Source organism: Vulpes vulpes, chromosome X (genome assembly GCF_048418805.1).
Source record: "Vulpes vulpes isolate BD-2025 chromosome X, VulVul3, whole genome shotgun sequence".
Lineage (NCBI taxonomy): Eukaryota > Metazoa > Chordata > Mammalia > Carnivora > Canidae > Vulpes > Vulpes vulpes.
In genome coordinates this window covers 87,716,685-87,735,684 of record NC_132796.1, presented here as the reverse complement: position 1 = coordinate 87,735,684, position 19,000 = coordinate 87,716,685, and the positions used below count along the sequence as shown (strand labels likewise).

Genomic DNA, 19,000 nt, shown 5'->3' with positions numbered 1-19,000 from the left:
GCCAACATATACTATAACACCGTGCTCATCCCATCATGTGTCCTTCGTAATGCCCATAACCCAGTTACTCCAGCCCCCCGCCCACCTCTCCTCCAGCAACACTCAGTTTGTTTCCTAGAGTTAAGAGTCTCTCATGGTTTGTTTTCCTCTCTAATTTTCCCCCACTCAGTTCCCCCTCCCCATCCCTTATGGTCCCTTTCACTATTTCTTATATTCCACATATGAGTGAAACCATTTATATTGGTTTCTTTTGTCACTAGTACAGTGGCAGTGGATAGATGTTCATTAAATGCTGCTACTTGAGTAAATGTATATTAACATTTAATAGTCAAATTAAAATTTCTATCAACAGTGGAAAGGAAGAACTTTGGGGGAATTAAATATCTGTTACAAATTAGTGAGTTCCCCCCCCCCCAAAAAAACCCGAAAATAAACAAAAATTCCCCACAAACTAGTGAGTCCCAGGAATATAAAGCTGGTTTGTAACAGGAAAAAAATCACTGTAATATACAGAACAAAGCAGAATAAAAGAGAAAAATGGTACCTGCAACAATAGATGCAGAAAAAGCATTTGAAAAAACTCAACATCCCTTCATGATATTAAAAAAGAACTCTCAGGAAACAAGAACTAGAAGAGACCTTCCTCAATCTGATAAACAGCATCTACGAGAAACCTATGGGCTAAATACTCTTCTCGTAAGTCTGAGAACGAGTCAAGATGTCTACTCTCACCACCTGAATTTGACATTATGCTCAAGGTCCTAGCCGGTGCAAGAAAGCAACAAAAAGAGAGAAAAGGCATAAGACTGGCGAATGTAAAACTGCCTGTCTCTGCAGATGACATGATTGTATGTATAGAAAAACCTAAGGAATATACAAACTACTAGAACTAATATGCATATTTAGCAAAGTTGCAGATTATAAGACCAACATACAAAAATCGACTGTAATGATATATATCAACAACGACAAATTGAAAAATAAAGCAACACTATTTACTGTGGCAGCAGAACATCAATTATCTAATAAGAAATCCAGTGAAAGTCTTCAACCCTGAAAATAACAAAATGCTGCTGGGAGAAATTAATGATGACTCAAATAAATGTTCATTGAAAGATTCAATATTGTTAAGCTCGCCATTCTGCATGTGCTGATATAGACATTTAACAAAAATCCCCAAAAAACTTTCAGCAGGCTATTTTGAGGAAATCAGAAAAGAGGATTCTCAATTTTATATGGAAAATCAAAGGATGTAGAATAGCCAAAATGACTTTGAAAAAAAAAAAAGTTGGAGGGCTAACACTATCTGATCTCAAGACTTAGAGAGTAATCAAGATCTAATAGTCATATCAAGATGGACAACTAGGTCAGTGCTACAGAACAGAGTCCAGAAATAGGCTGCACACATATAAAGAACTGAAATTTGACCAAGGTTCCAAAGTAATTCAATCAGACAAAAGGAGAGTTTCATTTCTCCCCATACGGTATGAACCATCTAAGTCTGTCTTGAACCTTGCCTTGACCTCTATCAAATTCCATGCTCAAAAATGAATTTTACATTATAGATCTAAATATAAAACTGATAAAGTTTATAGAAGAAAATGTAAGGGGTGTGCCTGGCTGGCTCAGTCAGAGGAGCGTGTGACTCTTGATCTTGGGGTCATGAGTTTGAACCCCACATTGGGTGTGGAGATTACTTAAGAATAAAATCTTTTTAAAAAATTAAGAATAAAATCTTTTTTAAAAAGTGTAAGACAATACCTTTACAATCTTGAGCTAAGCAAAATTTTCTCAGACCAGACACAAAAAGAACAAAACACGAAAGGTGGTAAGTTGGACTTCATAAAAATAAAAACTTTGGGTTCAATAAAATACTCAATTAAGAAATGAATAAACAAATCAAAGAGAAATTTGCAGCCCATATATCTGGCAAAGAACTGATATCCAGAAAATATTTAAAAATGCCTGCAAAAAAACAATAAAAAATGAACAATGTCATTTCTAAAACTAGGCAAAAGACTTAAACATTTTACAAAAGAAGATATATGAAAGGCAAAGAAGCACACAAAAAAGTGCTCAACGTCATTAGTTATTAGGAAAACATAAATAATAGGGCTCCTGGATGGTTCAGTCGGTTAAGCATCCGACTCTTGACCTCAGTTCGGGTCTTGATCTTGGGGTCGTGATTTCAAGCCCCATGCTGGGCTCTGTGCTGGGCATGGAGCCTGCTTAAAAAAAGAAAAGGAAAATATAAATTAAAAAAACACAATTAGATACCAATACATGCCTAACAGAATGGCATGTATTGGTAAAAAAGATTAGCAACATCAGATGTCGGTGAGGGTATGGAGCAGCTGAAACTCTCATCCATTACTGGTGGAAGTATAAAGTGGTCCAACCACTCTGAAAACTCTTTGGCAACTTCTTAGAAAATTAAATATACAACTTCCTTAGGATCCAGTAATTTCACTCCTTAGGTATTTATCCAAGAAAAATGAAAGCAGATGTCCACAAAAGGTTACAGATAAGAAAGTTTAAAGCAGCCTAATTAAAAACAGCCCCAAACTATAAACAATCCAAAATTCATAAACAGGAGAACGGGCTCAAAAAAAAAATCAATTAGCAACACAATGGTATATTGTTTAGTGATGAAAAAGAACAAACTTTTGCTATAACTCAACCACACGGATGTATCTGAAAAACATTAGGTTAAGCAAAAGAAGCCAGACACAAAAGGGTATGTACTGAATGGAATGAATGACCCCATTTTTATGACACCAGTACAGGCAAAACTAACATATGGTAATTGAAATTAAGTGGTTGGGGGGAGACTGGCTGCAGATGGGCACGAGAGAAGTTTCTGCGAGAATGGATATATTCTTTTTTTTTGCTTCTGGTGGGGTGTTACATGGATGCACACAACTGTCAAAACTTATCAAACTATTCACTTACGAATGTGCATTTCACTGTATGTTAATTACATCTCTAAAAAAACTACTGTACATCAAAGGTCAGAAATGCAGTTTCAGAAGCAAATTAGATTTCATTACCATTGGTTTAATTCACATATTTAAATATAGGCACTAAATAGAAAACCGTTTGTAATTTTCATTTCAATAAAACTCGTAAATCAGTGTCAGTTATTTTTCCATTGGCTCGGGCATGAGGAGGAACCCTTCTCTCATAAGCTGAAACGTACAAAGGCTCTTTTTGAACATGATTCTATCTGTATACGTATCAAAGAAATGTCTAGGGAACCCTGGGTGGCGCAGCGGTTTAGCGCCTGCCTTTGGCCCAGAGCGCGATCCTGGAGACCCGGGATCAAATCCTACGTCGGGCTCCCGGTGCATGGAGCCTGCTTTTCCCTCTGCCTGTGTCTTTGCCTCTCTCTCTCTCTCTGTGTGACTATCATAAATAAATAAAAATTAAAAAAAAATGAAATGTCTAAATTATTACTGTAGAACACACAAGAATTCCAAAAAATGTGTTTACATAGAAAACAGATCATAGTTCTATGACTAATAAGAAATGTTACTGTTCTATAGAGTTAAAGAGTCAGGCTCAAGGGTATTTCTATGAATAAGTTGAAGCTGTTATTTGGAAGACAAAAATGCTACTTCAGTTGTGCTGAACCATTTATCTTCCACTAACTCCCCTGAAACCTTCCACTGTCAGCCCATAACAAATAGAGGTCTCTGGGAAATCACCGAGGTCCAACTAGGACCAATAAATAAATAAATAAATGAGTGAGTGAGTGAGTGAGTGAATTAACTTATACAAAGCTTCACAATAAAAAATTGAGCTGGAATTAAAATTCAAGTTTCTTGAGTATCTGTTATGACTGACTTAGGAAACATGTCCTAAATATCTACTCTTCTAGGTTCTGGGGCAAAAGGTAATGTCACTGTCAAGTAGGCCAGCAATCAAGTCTGATGTTTATGTGGCACTTAATGAGTTACAAAGAGCCTTCACATTTATTTTGAAGTGACTGAGATGATGTATTGTCCTAATGTTACTGATGAGGTGAGAGACCCTATAGAAAGAGTAGTCAAAGCTTATGTCATTTTAGCTAAATGAGCCAGAGCTAACTTGAGATTGTCTTGTATTTAAAAAAAAACCAACAATTCATAAAGTATAATAAAGTATGTCTCTGTTACTTCAACCCGATTACTTAGGTTTCTTTTTTTTTTTTTTTTAAAGATTTTTATTTTTTTAATTATTTATTTATTTATGATAGTCATACACACAGAGAGAGAGAAGCAGAGACATAGGCAGAGGGAGAAGCAGGCTCCATGCACCAGGAGCCCGACGTGGGATTTGATCCCGGGTCTCCAGGATCGTGCCCTGGGCCAAAGGCAGGCGCCAAACCACTGCGCCACCCAGGGTTCCCAGATTGCTTAGGTTTCTTAATACAACTTAAAAAAAATAAATTTATTTAAACAGGACTATAGCCCCTTCAAGTTCTGCTTTTGTTCTTTTTTTCATCTTCTTATTCTTTGCAAACTTCTCTGTGGTTCAGTCTTTGGTTCTCTGGTCTTCACTGTCTATGTTATCTCCCATCCTCACTCTTTGTTTTTTGGCTCTCACACAGATAACTTCCAGATGTGGATCTCCAACCCTGAACTCCCTCCTCAGATTTGGTTCCAAACTTCTAATGGCCTGATGGTTATTTCCATCTCGATAAGTTTCTACTTCAAATTCAACACACTTCAAAAACAGAATTCGTTGCTTTCCCTGGAAAATCATCCACCTGTGTTTTTTCTGGAATAGCCAAACCCCAAAGCTCAGAGCTACCTTTGATTCTTCACCTCCCACAGCCAGCAGGACTTCCTCTTCATAGTGTTTTGTGACTGTCAGCCAGTGGGTTTTGGCCCTGACTGCCTTCTCTGGACTCCTAGGCAGCACTCTCTCTAGCCTATGCCTTCAATATGTCTCCCATATTACCACCTAATTACCCTCTCTTCTTCCTTGCTTTCAGCCTGCCATTATTCTGCCCCAAAACCTTTGAGAGCAATTCAACATTCTGCTGAATAAAGCCCAAATGTTCCAAGTTTCTCAAAAATCTGACCTCACCTACTTCTCTTCTCTAAGGTGAATCCATTGGGTTTAGCCAAAAGGATCCATTCCATGGTGCCAAGGCCTTATACTATCCCACCTCATAGCTTTTGTCCCTGATACTCTCCTCCTCTGTCAGACTGCCTTCATGGTGTCTTCTTTCTTCACCCCCCTCTAATCACAGCTCGCTGTTCTATCTCAGCTCAAAGGCATCTCTCTCACCTTTGACCCTACATGGAACACACTGTTTATATTATTCAAATGGCACGGTCTTGTTCCCCCCCACCCCATCCCATGTCAGTGCATTAGCTGTTCAGGTAGACAGTGGAGGTCAGGGTTTAGTCCCAGGTAATTATTTTATAGCACCTACATCACCAGGTCCAGAGCCTTGCTCATATGTCAATAAATTTTTGTTGACTGACAATCAAAGCTGTTTGGTATCCATGTGAAGTTCACAGCAGAAATTTTCCATTTTTAAAACTACTTTTACGTATACTCTGCTTCACTGTTACATTGTTAGCTATGATTTTTTATGGAGTTTTTTCCCAAAGTATGTTGACGCCGATCTGTTATTGGGATGGTAATTTGAAGATGATAAATATCGCCTCTCTAATACCAGACAATAGGAACAGTTCCAGAGGCAGGGCTCCACATTCCAAATAGGGACATCTCTGCCCTGGGCAGTTTTAATGCTTACAGTTCATCAGTCCTTAGTTACCTTCCAAATTAAGTTAGCCATCATAATTTTTTAATATAAATTTTAAGAAGTTAAATTTATATAACTGGCATTTCAGGGCCTGGAATCTTACTTCACTATAATGGACATCCATCATTCCAGCATCTTCTTTCATTGCTCCTTCTTCATCTATGTTGGGAGTAATTTTCTTGAAGGCTGAACATCCATTAGGGAATAATTCTGTATGGATAGAAAGCAGTGAAATGAATTCATTTTTTAAGTGTTTTGTAAATAACAGCCCTATAGGGACTGGTTACCCTCAAAAACAAAGACAGATATTTTTGTTTGTGCGGATCGAAATAGTAAGTGCAATATTCAGTCTGTAGAGAATTTTACAAATGATTCTCATCCCTACACATCTTACCAGTCTTTTCCTCCCAAAATGAGCTCAACTAACCAACAAGTTTCACTTGCAGACTATGCATCATCTTCAATGGCTAGTATAGTAAATGTTCCCCTCGTGTCATCTAACACTTTGATCCTGTATGTTTCTGGTTTGTCACCTAACCAAGCAAGGCATGCGCTTTTCAGGTAACCAGAGAATGAACTTTTGTAACAACTTCTAGTTCCTAACTTCACTGTAGAACTGGAAAAGGAAGTGGATTGTTGGAGAAAGCCTAGCCTATGATTTGTAAGAGAAGCAAACAAAGAAAACACATGGCAGGGCTGAAGCATCCTTGGAGAAAAGGGACCAGGCACCAGGAGAATCAGAGCTTCTGGCAGTTGGATAGCTTCAGGTCTATCACTAAGTGTGTGCATTTAGACCTGCTCATCTCTCCAGAGCTGTACAAAGTTTCATCGGCTGTAAAATAGAGATAATGGCTACTTCATGAGAATGAAAGGAATGCAAAGTGTTTAGAACAGACCTTCGCATTTAGGGAGGGCTGAACGAATTATTAATGACCAAAGCTACCAAGAAATAAATGGGCTTTTTCAAGATAGGACAACTGTTGCCAGCTGGTATAGTGAGTCTACAGCTGGACCCCTGGGAAGTAGCAAGTGAGCTCAAGCTGAGAACAGCTGGTATAGGCTTGTAGACCAAATGGTTCCCGTCAAGCAAGAGTCTAGGTATAGGAGGCAGGCCACGTGGCTGTCCTACACGTTCTGGACAGGAGAACACATCAAAACAACTCCTGTTGTGGCTGCCTTTATTTACCCTTATGTAAGTGGGCTATAATTTAAGAGTCACAGAAAATCCAGACTCCTTATAAAAGAATCTGCTGGTTAGTAAAACGTAGCTGGTTGCAAGTGAACAAAAACTGTTGCAATCTATCATTATACAACCTCTGGAATAGTGATGCTTAGAAAGCATGATCTACTCACAGCCAAAGTGCTGGAAAGCTTCCCAAGGTTAGAGGCTGGGGAAAAAAGAAGGAAGATTTAAGAGAGCCAGACTTCACATTGAGGAGATTTCTCAGAATTCTGGTAGAAAAAAGGTCATGTATCAGGGCTTGGATTTTGCCAACTCCGCTTGTCTAAATGAAAGCTAATTAGACATATGTGGTCTGGTAAGATGCTTGAGAGAGCATGAGTTATCAAGGAAGCATGCTTGTAAGGGAGAGAGGGAGATGGAATTTGGGTGAGGGAAGATGGAGTTGTTCTGAAGTTTTTTTTTTTTTTTCAAGAATGGAGAAACACATAGGGAGCAGTCAGTGGATTTCTGTGAAGGAAGGAGAGGCAGAAATGAAAATGAGATCTACTTGGACCCAATGGACTTAAGGGCTGTTTTTGTTCAAAGAAATTAGGTAATAAAAGATACTGAAGGGCATGATACACTTCATTTCTGAAGATAAGCATGCCTAAAATGGTCTGCTATAGATTTCTAGGAGGGTTCTATTCAAAGTGCTGGACCACAAGATAAGGAACCTGCACCAGAATGTAAATCAACACATCATTTCCTTCTCTGATGGAGTCTATGGGGGAAAAAAGTCCACTGAACTGAGTATCATGCCCAGTGACATTGCTGATTTACATTGAGGATAATACTCCATATCTTGTTGTGGACCAGTAACAAACAGGTCTCTGATCCGCCACTCTTTGAGCAGTGCATTAGGAGAACTTTTTTGAAACTGAAGAGAAAATATCCTACTTGATCACCTCTGTGAAGTGCTGAGCAGTGAGGAAGAGGGCCCTAAAACTTGAGTGACGCAGTAGAGCATAGTCCTCGACAGAGAAAAGCATCAACCCCCAAATGCCTCTGGCTGCTAGGTCCATGTCAAGGGAAGAAATTCTTGTCTGGTCTGAGAGGTATTAAATGATTCCCAAATCTAGAATTTTTCTAGAATGCTGCGATTTAAGAGGAGGACAAAAAGAGGCACACTCTTATGCCTGAGATCAGATGAGGCTAAAGCACTTTGGGGGAGAGTCTCCTGATATATATTTTAAGTAGGAGGAGGGTAACTTTTTTCCCCTCAGAAACTGACAAGTCAACATCTACTTGGAGACTATTGTCTGCTTCGTCTAGTGTAAAGATTACTGTTATGGCTTAAGTCCACTATTCTTGCTAAGTCTGTTATCTTGATTTTTATGCCTGATGACATAGCTCTACCTAGAGGAGACTATATCCCCCCGTTTGCTTAAGTTATTAGCACCCACCAAACTATCCAATGATATGAGGGCCCTTTCAGTTGTGAGGGTCTTTAAAATGCCTGGGGAAAATTCTGATTCCCCTTAGTCCTGGAAGGATTTTCAGATGAAGCAAGTTGCTGTGTAGTATTCTAGAAGGAGCTTTTTGAGAGACTGCTATTGATCCTTCTGGTATATGACCTGGATTCCTGCCCTTGCCCTTCATAGCAATAGCTTCTGTATTCCTGTTTGCTGTCCCAGTGAAAGCAAGATGCAAGCCGTCCAAGGGCAGACCATTACCGTGAGCACAAATGATCCCAGGGAAAAAAGCGGGGAGGAGTCTGCAGGATGGGGAAGCAGTCCAACCCTTGATAAAATATGACTGCTGGTCAGAAGAAGGATAAGAGATTAAAAGTCCTGAGAGGAGGGCAAAAGAGGGGAAAAGCTGTGACTGGCAAGTAATCAGGAAATTAAAAAGCCTGCAGAACTTAAGCTATCAGATTCTGGGTATGAAGACTTGAGAAAGGGAGCAACATTACCCTATAAGGAATGAAAAGAACAGACTCTATGGGAAAGGAAATTCCTTTTTCTGGGCTGTTGAGGGAGCCCTCTAGGACAGAAGATTTGTTGAACCTTGGATGCCAAGTGGGGGTGGAAGAATGCAGAAATTTGACTCTTGTCTTGCCCGGGGCTGGTGGTGGGGAAGCGGGGGTGGGGGTGGGGACAGTTGTGCCTGCCCTCAGGAAGAGAAGACAGAGAGGTACATAGAGTCTAGCCTTCAAAGAATGAGATCTAGAATCTTTGGGGGTTTCTCAGAGAAAAGAGATAGGGACATTTAGACTTGTTTTTTATTTTATATCCGTGGGGGTAGGAGTAACCAACACCCAGAAAGCACCATCACTTAAAGGCAAGTTAGGTAAATGTATGCTTATGGCAATCCTTAGGGTCTCCCTAGTAGGAAGAGCAAGAGCTTTGGCTGACTGAAAGAAGTGGGGCAGTGGGTGTGGCTCGGAGCAGTGCACATCTTCCCCTTTCAGTTCAGTGCCTGAAACATGAAAAAAAGGATCTAGAAAAAGGCCATTGCTTGTGATCTGGAGTCAGCCCCTACCAGACCCGGCATGGGGGGTGCAGGGGCCCAAGCCTTCACTTGTTTAGGCAACCACCCCATGGAACAAACAATTTTTCCCCCTTAAAAACTCTAAACAGTAGAACATCTGCCTCCAATACATCAGCTGGTCAGTAGTAGTATTTCATTACATCTTGATTAAAAGTTCTTTATAATGATTTCAAGAGAAACGGCATAGGATTCTGAGAAACCAAAAATTTTGCAAATTATAAGTCAGAGATTTAAAATCCATTCTAGGGATCCCCGGGTGGCGCAGCGGTTTAGCGCCTGCCTTTGGCCCAGGGTGCAATCCTGGAGACCCGGGATTGAATCCCACATCGGGCTCCCGGTGCATGGAGCCTGCTTCTCCCTCTGCCTATGTCTCTGCCTCTCTCTCTCTCTCTCTCTCTCTGTGACTATCATAAATAAATAAAAATAAATAAAAATAAAAAAAATCCATTCTAACTCTCCTTCCCTTCAGTCTTTATGATCAAAGGACACTTAACAGCAGAAAACAAAGGGTTGTTGATAAAACTTTTTTTTCTTTCAGTTCTGTACTCAACTGTACTTTTATTTACTTGGTAAATATCCAGCTCTTATCTGGATCATCAAGCCCTCAGACTGGATAATAGGTTAACAGATTCAGTTTTTAACTTGTGTTTTAAATTAATAGCCCATGCTGGTATAATGAGCATAGTTTAATCAGCTAATCACCAAGAGAAGACATTCTGGATCCTCTGAATGACTAAAGCCAAGGGTAGGGGGACCCCTGAGGATTTTACTACTGTTACCACTTTAGAATAAGGTTTGCGAGTTGAAGTAGGATTTTCCGAGTTTAAAAATAGATGGCAGCTATAAATAAATACGTAAACTCCTAAATTTAGCATTCTTTTTTGTTACAAATGCAAAATATTTTTTTCCAACTCAGAGAGGGGCCCCTTGATTTCTATGAAGGATAAACTCTGAAAAACCTCGAAGGGATTATGAAGTAAATATTTAAATGGAGGCATGGGCAAAATGGGTGAAGGGAAGCGGGGAGATACGGGCTTCCAGTTATGGAATGAAGAAGTCACAGAAATACAAGGCAAAGCATAAGGATTCAAGTCATCGGTACTATAAGTGTTATATGGTCACAGATGGGAGGGAGCTACACTCGTGGTGAGCAGAACATAATATACAGATAAGTTGAATCACTATGCTGTTTACCTAAAAATAGTTCACCATTGTGTGTCAACTATACTCAAATTTTTTAAGCACCATTTACACATATTGAAACATGTCACACTGTTTGGTGTCAGGCTAGCTGCCTCAAGCTACGTCCAAAAAACCATGGCAATATTTATATTTTATTTTAGTTGCTATTTTGTCCAGTCTTACATTTGTAAAGCTTAAGGATTGATAATGGAGATTAATAATTCTTGATTTTTGCTTAATTTTAAGGTCTTTGGATTTGTGGAAACAAATTCTATGGAAGTATTTTAATATATTTAACCATTTTCAAAGGACAAGAAACTCTTATTGGAGATTTCTCTAATTAAAAAGAGGAGAGGGACACTTGGGTGGCTCAGGGGTTGAGGGTCTTCCTTTGGCCCAGGGTGTGATCCTAGAGTCCAGGGATCAAGTCAAAAGGCTCCTGTGGGGAGCCTACTCCTCCCTCTGCCTATGTCTCTGCCTCTCTCTCTGTGTCTCTCATGAATAAATAAATAAAATCTTTTTAAAAAAGAGGAGATAATATTAACCTCACTTATCTTAAAAATACACTTAGAAATGTATTACTGTGTTTAGAGTTCTGATATTAGTTTATTTGGAATTGCAGGTGTACAATTTCAATGTTTATTTTGGCTGTAATTTCACAGGCAGACCAGTGATGGGAGAAAAAAAATCTCAAATGGGGCCTTCTTTTGAGAAGTAAGATTCTTCTATTTTAAAACCACATGTGTACTAAAAGGAGAAAACTAGAGTATGCCAATTTCAAACCCATGAATTGTTTAAAAAAATAATTCAGTATCAAACAAAGTGCTCATTTCAAATATAAGTAATGAATCTACATTTTAGTCATGAAACCATGCTTGGGAAGACTCATTTTAGAAAGATTCTCCCCACATGAGTGGTATTATACGAGGCAATGGAACACTGAGCCTTAGACGTGAAATAAAAGCCATACAGTTAACTGTAGGAATTCTGGAGTTAAGAAACAAAAACAAAACAAAACATGGCTGTGTTCTCATAGACCAAAGCCAGAGTGACAGGACTCCCACAAGACGGCTTCACTTTGGCCTCATGTGACTCATTTAACTGCCTTAAAAGTAGTGGCTTGGCCATTGTGATAGATAGTGGAAGGTTTCTTAGCAATATCTATCACCAATCACTTTTGAAACCTAGCTCAACTCTTCTACTTCTTGAGCAGTTTTTTAAAATAATATTTTATTTATTACTTATTTGAGAGAGAATGAGAGAGAATGAGAGAGCGAGGACACGAGGGAGGTGGGGGAGAGGGAGAAGCAGAAGGAGAACTCTGTGATGAGCAAAGAGCCCAATACGGGGCTCGATCTCATGACCTAAGGATCAGGACCTGAGTCAAAGGCAGATGCTTCACTGACTGAATCACCCAGGCACCCCGACTACTTAAGCAGTTTTTGCAATAGCAGCTAACAATACTGTTTTCGGAAAAGGAAGCTTTCAGGCAGATTCTTGAATTAGACCTGCTGGATCCTGAAGCTCTCCAAAACCATTTGACTCCCTTTTTCTTTCTCTCCCCCTTGCCACCGACTTCCTCGCCAGCTCTATTGACATAATTGATATATAACATTGTGTAAGCATAAGGTGTGTTGGTTTGATACGTGCATATTGCAAAATGATTACCACAGTGGTATTACCACCTTACCACCACACATAATTACCATTTTGGGGGAGGTGAAAATATTTAAGATTTACTTTCTCCACAACTTTCAAGTGTATGATATTGTTAACTAAGATCACTGTGCTATTAGATCTCCAGAACTCATTCATCTTATAACTGAAAGTTTCTACCCCTTGACCAACATCTTCCCTTTTTTACCAGCCCCTGGCAACTACCATCCACTCTCTGCTTCTGTGAAGTTGGCTTTTTTATTTTTTATTTATTTTTATTTTTGAAGTTGGCTTTTTTAGATGCTACATGAAAGTGAGATCATATGGTGTTTGTCTTTCTCTTTCTGACTCATTCCACTTAGTCCCCTCAAGGTCCATCCACTTTGCTAAAACTGGCAGGATTTCCTTTTTCTTGTGGCCAAGTAACATTCTAATGTATATATGTGCCACATCTTCATCCATTTGAATAGATCCATTTCATTCATTTTCACGTTATTGATTAGCAGCTTTTTTTTTAAATTTTTTTTTTAAATTTTTTATTTATTTATGATAGTCACAGAGAGAGAGAGAGAGGCAGAGACACAGGCGGAGGGAGAAGCAGGCTCCATGCACCGGGAGCCTGATGTGGGATTCGATCCCCGGTCTCCAGGATCGCGCCCTGGGCCAAAGGCAGGTGCCAAACCGCTGCGCCACCCAGGGATCCCGATTAGCAGCTTTTCATCTCAGCTTCAGGAACTCCTTTCAGCATTTCTTGCAAGGCAGGTCTAGCGGCAATGAACTCCTTCAGCCTTTGTTTGCCTGGGGACATCTCTGTCCTTCATTTGTGAAGGACAACTTTGCTGGAAAGAGTGCTCTTGGTTGCCAGTTTTATACTTTCAGTGCTCCGAATATATCATCCCACTCTCTCCTCATCTACAAGGTTCTGCTGAGAAATCCACTGATAGACTTATGAAGGTTCCCTTGTAAGTTACAAACTTATTTTCTCTTGCTGCCTTGGGATTGTCTTTTGACAGTTTAATGTGTCTTAGAGAAGCTCTATTTCTGTTGTGTTTTTTGGGATCTATGAGCCTCGTGAACATGGGTGTCCAATCTCTCCCTAGATTTGGGACATTCTTGGCCATTATTTCTGGAAATAAAAGCTTTCCATCGCCTTTTCGGAATCTAAGAATTCACAGATTGTGTCTTTTGATGCTGTCCCGAAGATCACACACATAGGCTTCATCACTCTTTTTCATTCTTTTGTCCTTTGTTCCCCTATGATGAGATCATTTTTAAGGTCCTGGCTTCTTCTTTTCTTTAAGATTTATTGATTGATTTTAGTGGGGAGGAGCAGAGGGAGAAGGAGAATCACAGGCAGACTCCCCACTGAGCATGGAGCCCACCTTCACTACAGTGATATGAGTGGAATGCTTCACTGACTGAACCACCCAGGTGCCCCATCAAAGGTCCTGGTTTCCAATTCACAGATTATTTCTTCTGCTTGATCCATTCTGCTGGTAATGCTCTCTGTTGCATTTTTCACTTCATTCATTATATTCTTCAATGCCAGAATTTGAGTTTTCTTAAAAATTTGTATGTTTAGTTTCATGTTTTGTTCTTGTATTGTTTTCCTGATTTCATTGAATTGTCTTTCTGTTTTACTGTAGCCCATTAAGCTTCCTTAAAACAGCTATTTTTAATCCTTGATTAGGTAAATTTTTTTTTTCTTGATTAGGTAAATTGCAAAGCTCTAGGTCTTTGGCGTGGGTTACTGGAAGATGACTGTTATCCTTTGGTGGTGTCCGGTCTCCTCTGTTTTTCCTGTTCTCTGAAGTCCTGCATCTGATGGAGCAGTCATCTCCAACCACCTTTAATGACTGACTTTGGGAAAGAAGTACCTTCCATCTGCCCTACTAGGGAGTCTGTGGCTTTCCTAGACCTCCTACGGATATACTTACTTCACACTTCTTGCTCCCTTTTGTGGCAGATTTCTTCAGCTTGTATGCCTTCTCTCCATCATGTAACACACCAAGCCAGGTGATAACAGCTCCCTTTTGCTCTCTCAAGGCTGGCACTAAAGCTCAAGTCTGTGGTTGCTTGGTGGTCCTCAGATTCTAGATGGCTTTCTGGTCGTCTGCCAAAGCTTGCTCATGCCGCCTATCAGGAGCACACACCGGGAGCCTACTATAGGATAAAGGAGTGTGGGGTTTAGATACACAGAGCATGGAGAACGCCTGTGGGATAGATAGGGGGTGGATCCATGAGCTAAGTGTCACTAGTGCCTTGTTGGAAGGCTTCTGGATGGAGCCTGAAATGCAGTTAGTAGGATCCGTGTCTTTTTAACTCCTCGTAAGAGTCCTATCTGCAGCACTCCTCACCTCTTCCTGCCCCCAGTCATGCGGTTCATGATCCAGTAGTCTGGTGGGATGAGAGAGAAATGGGCCTCTGTGGCAGGTCTTGTACTGCTGGGAAAACCAGATGCCCATTCACATGCTCCCACTTTTTCCCACAGAAGAAATCAAGGGCGAGAAGGTCTCTCTTGGCACTGGGCTGTGCCACATTGAGGAACGGGGGACACGAGTTAAGTCCAACTGTTCTTCTTACCCTCTCCCAGGAATCTGAACTTGTATCTGTTTTGCTCCAAAGACATGCTAGAACTTTTCAACTGGACCCCTTGACTTCCACCAAGGTTCTCCCATCTGTGGATGATTATCTAAGACAGTGTTCTCCAGGGGCTCTCAGAACACAGGTGAGAAGGGCTTGGGCCAGTTCATGAGCCACTACAGAGTCTGCATCCAGGATCAAGGTCTGTCTGCCTGTTACCCAATGCACGGGTGGGTCCAATTCCAACCAGGTCCCTTGGCACACAGTGCTGGATCCCATGGCTCCCACAGAGGGATTTTTGCCCCCAGATTGATGCCAAATTGTTAGGGGGATATACAAAAAGGGATAGCTTATTTGGCCTTCTTGCTGATGTGCTGACTCCCTTTTAATACCTAGGTACTGGTGCACTAAAGTGGCCACAGGCATATAATTTGTGGGCAGTTTTTGGTGAAGTTGAGAGAGATTAGGGGAAAACAAATGATCTATATTCACCAGAGCTTCTCATGAGCCCTGAGAAAAATTTAATTTGTGGCAGTCTTCCGAGGAGACAGTCTTGGAAAATAAACATTGGGCATCAGGCCTGGCCCTGTACCATCTAACCTATTCTTCTACTCATAATGAAGGCAGAGGCAAAATGAATAATCCAGTTTTCTTTTGTAGCCAACTTCTGTTTAACACTGAATGGGACTAAAGGTGAACATGGTTTTCAGAGCTCAATTACATCATATTCATAGTCACAAACTACAAACATAAAAACTATTGTGCAAACTGAAAGCTTCCCTGGCTCTAAGAACAGAAATAGCTTACTTTTTCGATGAAGAAACTCTGCAACCAAAGCTGCCACGTGAACATAACACATTGCTGCCTGCAAAAGGATGACAAAGAAAGAATGGTCAGCATCTGTTCCAGGGCTTTTGCGGGATGGTGTCTAGAACAAAGTCTTAAGTCATCACCTCCGAAAAATCTCCATTTTTTATATGAATCTTGGCCATGCTATCAAGCCAGGTTTTCCTGAGCTCTGGGGTGCTTGCATAGGACTTGGCTAAGCTATACTGGAGATCAATGAGCATTTCGGGATCTTTCTCATGCTCCTTCATTTGGGCAGTGGCCATAAGAACGGTACGGATTCTCTTCGTCAAGTCTTTGACTTCTGTGGGAAAAGCAGTTGCCTAATTTCAAAACAAACAAAAAAAGACATGTTCATTAATATTATCAATGTGCTCTAAGCCCTGGCATCCAATCCTAAGAATAACATGATTTATACTCCTTGCTATAGTTCTTGGTATTTGGTTCTTGGTATATTACATGTCTAAAGAGACTTTTTTTTTCTTAAGTAGACTCCAAGTACAGCATGGAGCCCAACACAGGGCTTAAACTTATGATCCTGAGATCAAGACTTGAGCTGAGATCAAGAGCTGGATGCTTAATTGACTGAGCCATCCAGGTACCCCTAAAGAGCTTTAAATTAATTCTTTTTAAAATGAAGCTTGGGGCTTCAAAGGCTGTATACTTGAAGGCAGGATACTCACAATACATAAAAGTATGGATTTGGGAACTAGACTACCTGGCTCCGAACCCCAGCTTGTCCGCTGTAAATACTATGGCCCTGAGAATTATTTGTCATTATTGTGTAATTCTGGTTACAGGAATGGCTAAAAATTGACAGCTTACTCTGTACCAGGCAATGGTCTAAGTGCCATCCTTATTTTAATTTGTCTAGCAACCCTCTGAAATAAGTACTGTTATAATTCATTTAACCAAGAGGAAAACAGAGGCATATAGCAGTTAACATAGCTGGACCCAGGTGTCACCGTGGGTTAAATGGTAGAGACATGATTTACACCCGGACATCCTGGCTCCAGAGCTAGTGATCTGAGCCACTCTTCCATTCAGACAAACAAACCTATCCCCTCCAGCAATTACCATCTCCACGAAGGTAAAAACCATACTGCTAACATTTTCACTTAGATGACTAAAGGGTTAAGAATCACAGAACACTCTAAAGAGTTTACTAGCTTCTCTCGAAGTGTTGTTTTATTCTCCAAACCCACTAAGTTACAGTTTCCTCTTTATCCTGACCACTATTAAGAAAGTACTATCACTTCCTCTTAACCGTGGTAGAGTTCTCACAATCATCTGTAGGATTCAGAGAAGATGAGTAAGGGACAAGTACAGGGTTATGGAGTTTTCCAATGTAAATATAACCAAATGTGGAGATATGGGTTTTAAAAGCACTTTCTTGGGGGACCTGGGTGGCTCAGTGGGTTAAGCATCTGCCTTCAGCTCAGGTCGTGATCCTGGGGTCCTGGGATGGAGCTCCGAGTTGGGCTCTCTGCTCAGTGGGGGAGCCTGCTTCTCCCTCTCCCTCTACTATTCTCCCTGTTTGTGCTCTCTGGCTCCCTCTCTCTCTGTCAAATAAAGAAATTAAATATTTAAAAAAATTGAAAGTGCATTCTTAATCTCTCTAAAAATAATTATGTACAATAAAGTTCCTTCTTATACCCCAGTAGTGATTCCATTTACTGGGGTAAAGGCACACCTTGTTGTAATAGGGTTTATTGGTAATGACAGCTCTACCAGAATAAAACTAAGAAATGAGTCATGAAAAAGATTTATTATCAAGGTCAGCCCAAACAGACCTCGTTTACTTTGAAAAAGATGCTAATCCAACTTTTACATAATATAGAATTAAGAATGGTAAAACAAATTTCAGAGTAGAAGATCCTAAATGACATAAATTGTTTCTGTGCTCATGGGATTAGTTGGAGCATATACTGATCTTCCAGGGAACCAGCAGAACTGGCTGAAAAACAAACTTTCCCAGCCTGAGAATGGCTGGCACTACTCAGTGTTTTTTTTTTTTTTTTCAGTCTAAGCAACATTCCTCTGGGAATTATTTTTTGGTACATAGATTCTACATATCCCAAACATCAAGTATGCTGTGACTGTGAGCTTTTTTTTTTTCTTTCAGTTTTTACACAATATTGTCAAATTATTCTGGAGGATGACCTTTCCCAAGAATGGGGATGATCCCTCTGGGAGGAAAAGTCTTCTACTGGCAAAAGATTCTTCCCTTGCATACATATATCACTGGAGATCAGAACCTGTTCCCCATGCCTCAAGACAAATGAATTTTTATAATGTTACAGGTTGTGAGTACATAGATAAGAAAGAGGAATGGTGATCAGGGTCTTGGGCTTGGTCTCAGCCAACTGGGCTTGGGTTTGCCAATACATACCTATGGCAAGCCATAACCAGTTAACAGAGGATTCCTGAAACTCATTGCTTCATTAGCCAATATTATGATATTATTTTCAATGATAATAACTCTCAAAAATGAAGCCATTTGTTTTCTGAGAAAGTTTAGAAATTAAGCTTGGAAAAAATTCCAATCCTACTAGCTATAACAGCTATGGATACACAATATAGTCATTCATCCTCCAATCAAATAATTCTGAAGATCTGCTATGTACCAGGCAGTGTTCTAGGTGCCAGAGACACAGTGCTGTATAAGATAAAGCCCATATCCTATATGCTCTATACTATCAAAAGTTGTGTATCCAATGACAGTTTAACTATAGGAGTGTAAACTTCTCTGACAGGGAAGGTGGTTCTAGCTCATTCCTTGGAGTGAGAACATACCTTCATAGGTCTGTCACTATTTGCAAAATTATTGATGATGAATAAAGACTCCTGAAATCGCGATCCTCCACTTAGGGCCACGTCAGCTATCAACTGGCTCACTGCAATTATGATCTGCAGGAAGAAGCACACATTGTTTTCCGAATGTCTTTTGAACAAATGCTGCTTATTTTCATCATCGTGTAACCCCATAAGCACCCGTATGAAATGTTCCGTTGAAAAATGCTACCCTGTTCCATCATAATGTTTTCTTCATACACAAAAGGCTTTAAATTCTTCTAGTGAAGGACGCCTGGGTGGCTCAGTGGTTGAGTGTCTGCCTTCGGCTCAGGGTATGATCCCAGGAGTGGGGATCGAGTCCTGCATCAGGTACCCTATGGGGAGCCTGCTTCTCCCTCTGCCTGTGTGTCTCCCATGAATAAATAAATAAATATTTAAAAATTAAATTTTTCTAGTGAAAGAGC

The 19,000-nt window shown here is 40.2% G+C and overlaps 1 protein-coding gene across 10 annotated transcripts in view; it reads right to left on the bottom strand.

Moving 5' to 3' along the window:
• DOCK11 (dedicator of cytokinesis 11) overlaps positions 1-19,000 on the bottom strand; it is a 189,608-nt gene that overhangs the window by 23,520 nt on the left and 147,088 nt on the right. For all 10 annotated transcript variants that reach the window (XR_011998218.1, XR_011998219.1, XM_072743983.1 and 7 more), the window contains 4 exons: positions 18,537-18,650; positions 15,848-16,063; positions 15,702-15,759; positions 5,865-5,971 (listed from right to left, as the gene is read on the bottom strand). Coding sequence is in view for 8 of the 10 variants with exons in the window: in XM_072743983.1 (XP_072600084.1) it covers positions 5,865-5,971; positions 15,702-15,759; positions 15,848-16,063; positions 18,537-18,650 (495 nt within the window). In the remaining 2 variants the exon portion in view is untranslated. The remainder of the gene's footprint in view (positions 1-5,864; positions 5,972-15,701; positions 15,760-15,847; positions 16,064-18,536; positions 18,651-19,000) is intronic.